This window comes from Scyliorhinus canicula, chromosome 24 (genome assembly GCF_902713615.1).
Source record: "Scyliorhinus canicula chromosome 24, sScyCan1.1, whole genome shotgun sequence".
Taxonomy (NCBI): domain Eukaryota; kingdom Metazoa; phylum Chordata; class Chondrichthyes; order Carcharhiniformes; family Scyliorhinidae; genus Scyliorhinus; species Scyliorhinus canicula.
The window spans coordinates 4,322,804-4,330,992 of record NC_052169.1 but is presented as its reverse complement, the minus strand read 5'-3'; the positions used below and the strand labels follow the sequence as shown (position 1 = coordinate 4,330,992).

Sequence of the window (8,189 nt, the reverse complement as noted above, 5' to 3'; positions counted from 1 at the left end):
TCATCCTCGCTCATGTTAGAAGTTATGACAAGTGAACAGATTTATAACATCAAGACATATTTAACAACAAAATGCTGACTTCAGAGTTTGAGTCCAAGGATAATTGATTTAATTTCTCGTACATTCTGGGGCCTGAGCTCCGGGTTTCACTTATACCTGGAGCTCCATTATCCAGTCTGCAAGAAGTTTAATAACCTTGGTAAATCAGTGAGAGTCAAAGGTTTATTTTGCGTTGACCAGCTGTTATGTAATGCACACGTTGATCGGGGCAGGGAAGTATTTCTTATCCAGTTCCTGGTGGATTTTAGCATTCATGCATCGCTGATATTTGTCCTCAGGATTGGCCTTGCAGACCAATGATAGCGCAAGCTCCGCGTTGCCAACATTTCTCTTCTGCAAGTTTCAATTTAAAACAGAAAATGATGTTTTGCCTTAACTGCAGTCACTGGGAACTGGATAAAACATGAGACGAACCTGAAGCTACTCAATTGATACTAATTAAAGGGGAGAGACCGACAATTTCTCACTTCCCATGTAGAACCCACAATGATCATCCAGGTTTGTTGTATTTCCATGTATTCATGATCTCCTTTTGCCAGAACAAGCTCCTTAAAATCCTCAACAATGCAATCACCAATAGCTGGTAGAGAAAGCTGACCTGTGATCTGGCAGGGGCTCGCAAATCGGGCTCCATACCCCTTAACATCTTAGTAATATTCTACCAGCCCTGCCACAAATCTACATTAGATGCATGGAATATCCGGGCAGCGATAAAAGGCTTCACCAATCAACACATTTGAAATGTATAGAATTACCCTTGAGAGCTAATGGAGGCAATATTGAGTGAGATTTTAACTCACATAAAACCCATTTGCAGAGTTAAAATCAGGCCCAATGCCTCCAAATGACAGAAGGGGCTGGTTTAGCACACTGGGCTAAATCGCTGGCTTTGAAAGCAGACCAAGGCAGGCCAGCAGCACGGTTCAATTCCTGTACCAGACTCCCCGAACAGGCGCCGGAATGTGGCGACTAGGAGCTTTTCACAGTAACTTCATTTGAAGCCTACTCGTGACACTAAGCGATTATTATTATTATTTTCATTTTCAAAATTATCCATGAATATTTCATAAAGGAAAACCAAGATTTGGTGCTGACCATTCATTGCTGGGGTCCAGTGCAATGAGAGATGTCAATGATCATTGCCAGGGGTCACTGTCCATTGCCAGGGGTCACTGCCCATTTCCAGGGGTCGCTGTCCATTGCTAGGGGTCACTGTCCATTGCCAGGGGTCACTGTCCATTGCCAGGGGTCACTGCCCATTGCCAGGGGTCACTGTCCATTGCCAGGGGTCACTGTCCATTGCCAGGGGTCACTGTCCATTGCCAGGGGTCACTGTCCATTTCCAGGGGTCACTGCCCATTGCCAGGGGTCACTGTCTATTGCCAGGGGTCACTGTCCATTTCCAGGGGTCACTGTCTATTGCCAGGAGTCACTGTCCATTGCCAGGGGTCACTGTCCATTTCCAGGGGTCACTGTCCATTGCCAGGGGTCACTGATCATTGCCTAGGGTCACAGATCATTACCAGGGGTCACTGATGATTGCCAGGGGTCGCTGATGATTGCCAGGGGTCACTGACCATTCCAGGAGGTCACTGACGTTGCTGGGGACCCCTGCTTCTTTCTGGATGTCCATTGACCACTTGCAGAGTAGGTTTGTTGCTGGTCTCAATTTCACATGGCAACGTGGCTGGGATGTCTCTGAGCAGGACTAGCTCTCCGCTGGAAGGATGCCGAATGTGGTCTCACCAGGGAGTTTCTGTAGAGGGAGGAATCCCCGAGGAATGCCGGTGACACTGATCTCTGCAGCTCTACAATCAGGAGACAATAAAGAAATTTCAATTAGCTTCCACCCTCTGATAGCTATACCAGCTTGTGCGAGGAGTGAGGGAACACTGCCAATGCCAATGCACAAGCGCGATTCCAGTCAGATTTATATTGTAACCAGTTGGTCAATCACCCTGTGTCACAGTTCACAGAGAAAATGAAAACTTGGCCTCTCTTGGTTTAGCACACTGGGCTACATCGCTGGCTTTGAAAGCAGACCAAGGCAGGCCAGCATCACGGTTCAATTCCCGTACCAGCCTCCCCGAACAGGTGCCGGAATGTGGCGACTAGGGGCTTTTCACAGTAACTTCATTGAAGCCTACTCGTGACAATAAGCGATATTCATTTTCATTTCTCTCATTGTCCCCGCTCTCGTTCCCTCTCTCTCACTGTTGCATCTTTCTCTTCCTTAGAGCCTCTCACACTCACTCTTTTTCAATAATAAGAATCTTCTTTATTGTCACAAGTAGGCTTACATTAACACTGCAATGAAGTTACTGTGAAAAGCCCCTAGTCGCCTGTTCAGGTACACAGAGGGAGGATTCAGAATGCCCAATTCACCCAACCGCACGTCTTTCGGGACTTGTGGGAGGAAACCGGAGCACCCGGAGGAAACCCACGCAGACACGGGGAGAATGTGCAGACTCCGCACAGACAGTGATCGAAGCCACGAATCGAACCTGGGACCCTGGCGCTGTGAAGCAACAGTGCTAATCACTGTGCTACCTGTAAATGAGGTTTGTCTCTTTTTGTTACTTGCTCTTTCTCCTTCCTCCTCTCAGTGTTCTATATCGTGCAGTGACAGTAACTGTCTTGCTGGGACCAGTTGGCTATGATAACCAAATGGTGCCTTAGGAAAATCAAAGGGGGACCTGATGACCTGAAGAGACAACATTGTAGTTTCCAGGGACCCTGAAATTGAGATCCCTGTCTTCAATTTCATATGATTGAAGCTATGATTAATTGGCACGTGTCCCTGTCCAGATTTACCATCTTGAAAGGGCCATTGGAAACAGCAAGCTGATAGGCACAATGGCCTTGGTTTGGGGAGATGGAGAGAGAGAGAGAAGGCTGAGCAGTCAATAATAGTCCTGTCCGCTCCTGAAGATGTTGCCTCCCTGCTCAGGTCCAGATTTCACTTTTACTGGCCACTCTGTGATATCTCACCCCATTCAACATTCCCAGATCGTGACCATGGGTTGTGCGGAGGGAAGATCACACATGTAGGTGACCCTATCCATATCCAATGTCCCACATTTCAAACAAAGAGGTGGTCCTTGCATCTTCTCATTCTTCCCCTTGAAGCCCATTGGAAGGATTAATTGTCTGCCTTTTCCCATGACTGGGACTATCATTCTACCATCTGATGCTGGGCAGGGGTTGGTTAGACATTAATGGAGAAGGCATCCACATCCAATCCAATCCAATCCAGCCAATGAGCAAAATCAACCCGCAGGATTTCAATTCTTAATTCTGAACCAAAGTTCAAGTCTCCACTTGTCGGAAATGTCTAGATGGGGGCTTGAACCCTGCACCCTCCCACTCAATAAGTAGGAACATGTGAATTAGGAGCGGAGTAGAGCATTCAGCCCCTCGAGCCTGCTCCGCCATTCAATAAGATCACAGATGAACTGAGTGTGACCTCAACTCCACGTTCCTCCACCCCCCCCCCCCCACCCCCCGATAACCTTTGACTCCCTTGTTAGTGAAGAATCTCTGAACCTCTGCCTTAAAAATATACAACGCCTCTGCCCACAACACTCTCTGGTGAATAGAGTTCCAAAGATTCCCAACCTTCTGAGAGAAACAACTTAGTCTTAAATGGGAGATCCTTATTTTTAAATTGTGTTCTAGTGTCTCCCAAACTGGGGGGACATTCAATCAGCATCCACCCTGTCAAGGACCCACAGGATCTTATATGTTTCACTAAGTTCATCAGAGGTGAGGTGAGAGTGACTGCCCTTGACATCAAGGCAGCATTTGACCGAGTATGACATCAAGGAGCCCGAGCTAAATTGGAGTCAACGGGAATCCCGGGAGAGCTCGCCACTGACACAAAGGAAGATGGTTGTGGTGATGGAGGTCAATCATCTCAACTCCGGGACATCACTGCAGGAGTTCCTCAGGGTCGTGTCCTCGGCCCCAACCATCTTCAGCTGCTTCATCAATGATCTCCCTCCATCATAAGGTCAGAAGTGGGGATGTTTTCAGATGTCTGCACAATGTTCAGCACCATTTGTGACTCCTCAGATAATGAAGCAGTCCACGTCCAAATGCAGCAAGACCTGGACAATATCCAGGCTTGGGGCTGACAAGTGCTAGGCAATGACCATCTCCTACATGAGAGGATCTAACCATCGCCCCTTGACATTCAATGACATTACTGTCGCTGAATTCCCCACAATCAACAACCGGAAAGTTATCATTGATCAGAAACTGAACTGGACCCAGCCACATTAATACTGTGGAAACCAGAAAGGTCAGAGGCAAGGCATCCTACAGCGAGTAACTCACCTCCTGACGACCCCCCCCCCCCCCAAAGCCTGTCCACCATCTACAGGGCACAGGTCAGGAGTGTAATGGAATACTCTCCACTTGCCTGGATGAGTGCATCTCCAGCATCACTCAAGAAGCTCGTCACCATCCAGGACAAAGCAGCTTGATTGCTCCTCTTTCCACAAACATTCAAACCCCCCACCATCGACAAACGGTGGCAGCCGTGTGTACCATCTACAAGATTCACTCACCAAGGTTCCTTAGACAGCACCTTCCAAACCCATGACCACTACCATCTAGAAGGACAAGGGTAGCAGATACCTGGGAACCCCACCACCTGGAGGCTCCCCTCCAAGTCACTCACCACCCTGACTTGGAAATATATCGCCGTTCCTTCAATGTTGCTGGGGCAAAATCCTGGAACTCCCTTCCTAACAGCACAGTGGGTGTACCTACACCCCAGGGACTGCAGTGGTTCAAAATGGCAGCTCACCACCTCCTTCTGAAGGGCAACAAGGGATGGGCAATAAATGCTGGTCTAACCAGCGACTCCCACATCCCGTAAATTAATTTAATAAAAGTTCACATCTCAATCTCCTAAACTCCAATGGACACATGCCCATTTGACCTTTCCCCACCCACCACAAACCCCCATCCCAGATATCAGTCCTGAACCTTCCCTGAACTGCTTCTAATGCATTTATATAATTTCTTAAATCAGGGGACCAAAAGTATACACAGGACTCCAGATGTTGTCACACCATCACTCTGTACAACGGTTGCAAAACACGTCTACTGTTTGTTCCATCATCTTGCAATAAGCAAAATTCCCTTTGGCTTCCTAAGGAGTCAAAGGCTCACTTATTGTCTCACCCAAGTTATCACCGTCCCTTTAATTCCGCTTCTATTCTGGAGACAAAGTAGTTATGTGGTCCTTTATCAAATGCTCCTACTTTCCGACAGGTGCTAGAAATTTTAACGGACTAAAGGTTAATTTCCCCTCCAGGCCCCAAGCTCAGGATGAAAGAAAGGAGAAGGTGGCATTACCTCGAGTGAGAGAGAGAGGAGCCGGGCCATTTCCATTGTCTGTTTGCTTCTTGCTGATGCCCCCGTTCTGGGCAACGATAGCTGGTCCTGGGACCCCTTCTGAAGCCTGTAGCACGGAGACCCCGAACCACAGGCGAATGTTCTCCTTCAGGCAACGTCTGAACTGACGGTTCAGGAGAGCGTAGACTACCGGGTTCAGAGCACAGTTCACAAAGGTCAGCCAAGTTGCCAGGAAATCCAACATCCTGGGAACCTTTCTACCGGACATAGAGCCAGGGTGAAAGTTCAAAATGAAGTAGGGCATCCAGGTCACAACATGGGCGGTTAACACAGCGGCGATGGTTTTGGTTGTTTTTGACTCCATTGCTATGTCAGAAGTGCTACTTGCGTTGAAGTTAAAGGTCGAGTTGGAAGATATAAAGCTGGCCCACTTTCGCGAAAGGCTTGACTGCAATAGTCTGAAGGACCTCAGTTCCATCAGGGTGGGACTACCTTCCTGCTCAGGAGACAGGTTACTGGTGAAACGCTGGGTTTTGTGCTTCACATGGTCACGGGTAACTTGGTATATGAGATAATAGGAGATGGCGACCACTAGCAAAGACATCAAATAGATCCAAATGAAAAGGTAGATCCCATAAGCCAGACTAGACCCTCCGTCAGACCAGCTGTAGTCACACAAACACCTTGCAGGGGAGAACTTGTAGAGGCCGAGACCGAAAAGTGGTGGGACTCCACAGAGCAGGCCGCTCCACCACAAGAACCCGATCATCTTCCTCGCGTTGACCCTTGTTATGGTGAGTATAAACGGCCTTGCGATGACATAATACCTGTCAACCGCAATGCCGGCCACCGACAAGATGGAGACGTTCCTCAGCGAGAAGGTTAGGAAGCCCGAGGTTTGGCACAAGGTCCCACCAAATGGCCAACTCTGGGCGCTGGTTGCTATGATGATGACCGGCAGGCCTAAAAGAGCAACGAGCAAATCCGCCAGGGCCAGGGATACCACAAACATATTGGGGATACTTCTCAAAGGTCGACATTTATAGACCAACACGAGGACCAGGATGTTCAATGGAAGAGCAATGATTAAGATGAGCAGATATAGGATTGCCTGGGTAGCTGTGGCTGCCAGAAATTGTGGTGGTTGTCCACTGCTATTGGATCCCAACGTTTCTGAGGTCAAGCTCTGAAGATTGCTCATCGTTGATGTAACTTCACTCAACTCGGTGGTGACCTGCGACTCTGCGAAGACAAGCCTTATCATCAGTTTGATTTGCTGGGATATTAATGCTCAGTAAGTCAGCGTGGCTGGTTGGTCAATAGTAATCCCTTGGAAAACAGAAATAACTTATTGTTTAGCACAGAAAAAAAGATGACTGCCACAATCACGCCTCTGAATTCCAAGGTTTTGGGTTCAACAGCCACTCCAGAGCTCAAGCACAAAATGCTAAACTGACACTCCAGTGCAGTACGGAGCGAGTGCTGCATTGTTGGAGCCTTTGTCCTTCGGATGAAACGTCAAACTGAGGCCCTATCTGCCCACTGGGGGGGATGCAAAAGATCCCATTGGCGCTGGAAGGGTGTTGGCTCCTGGTGTCCTGGGGCCAATATTTATCCCTCAATCAACATCGGGAAAAGAAGCAGATTATCTGGTCATTATCTCATTGCTGTTTGTGGAATCTTGCTGTGCGTAAAATGGCTGCCGCGTTTCCTGCATGACAGCAGCGACCACACTTCAAAAATTACTTCTATGGCTGTGACGCATTTTGAGATGTCCAACAGTCGTGAAAAAAATGCGATATCAAAACAATTTTCTTTTGTTTATCAAAACTTCGCCCAGTGAATGAGTTGGTCTTTGGTGCTCTGTGACCCTGGAGCCGGCAGTCACACCCTGGCACCACCACCCAGGCCAGTCCACCGGTTCTTGATCTCAGGAGGTTGCCCCATGAATACCCTGCCTTATCTTCACTTGTAGAAACAGTTGGTGGCTGGATCAGGCAGACGACCAGTTGGCTCTGATCAGCCTGAAAAGATACAGAAATAACATGGGTTGTTAAGATCAATAATAGAATATGGTGGGGGAATAATACAGCAGCTTGTGTTTTACCTTCAGCAAGTTTATTCTTCATACGGCTCAGCAAATTTACAAAAAATCCTTATGGTTTCCCCCTAACTGTGCCCACTATTTAGGAGGTCGAGCCAATGATCGTGACCTGTCTTTAACAATGCAATTGTTTAACAATGTGATTTCCAAAGCATGCAATTGCTGATGCATTGGCACCAGGGAGTCTCTGCCGTTTAATATCACAGCTTCTTTATCCTTCTGTTCAAAACAACGAAAGCTAAAATATTTTTATCTCATTACCAATTACAGAAAGTTAGGTTAAGTGTCTAATAAGGGCCTTGAATTCAATTTTGTGAACATATATTTGTGGTAATAGAAACATTTCAAAATGATGGATGGTGAATATTCCATCAAGCCTGACCCATAACACCATGACGGCTGCTGCTATGTCAATGCCGTTGCCCAATCCCCTTCCCACCTCCTGTCACTAATCTCACCCCCCACCCCCTTCCCTTCCCCCAGCCTGTCATCAGTCACGTGATTCATCGGAAGAGGCAAAAAACCCAGAAATGACCCAGAGTCAATAAGGAAAGAAAAACGCTCTGCAAAATTCCTCCCCTTTAGCTCCAGGCAATTAGAACCTAGTTTGGACATTTCATCAACTGATGTCTGCCGTGAGGACAGATTTCCCCGTTGC

General features: G+C 47.6%; 1 protein-coding gene across 1 annotated transcript; it reads right to left on the bottom strand.

The window, feature by feature from the left end:
* Positions 1–1,583: 1,583 nt before the first annotated feature.
* On the bottom strand, positions 1,584–6,634 carry LOC119956914 (octopamine receptor-like). Its single transcript, XM_038784479.1, has 2 exons — positions 5,428–6,634; positions 1,584–1,868 (listed from the first exon to the last, which is right to left on the bottom strand). The coding sequence occupies exons 1-2, from the start codon at positions 6,626–6,628 to the stop codon at positions 1,732–1,734; spliced, it is 1,338 nt and encodes a 445-aa protein (XP_038640407.1). The 5' UTR covers positions 6,629–6,634; the 3' UTR covers positions 1,584–1,731.
* Positions 6,635–8,189: the final 1,555 nt, after the last annotated feature.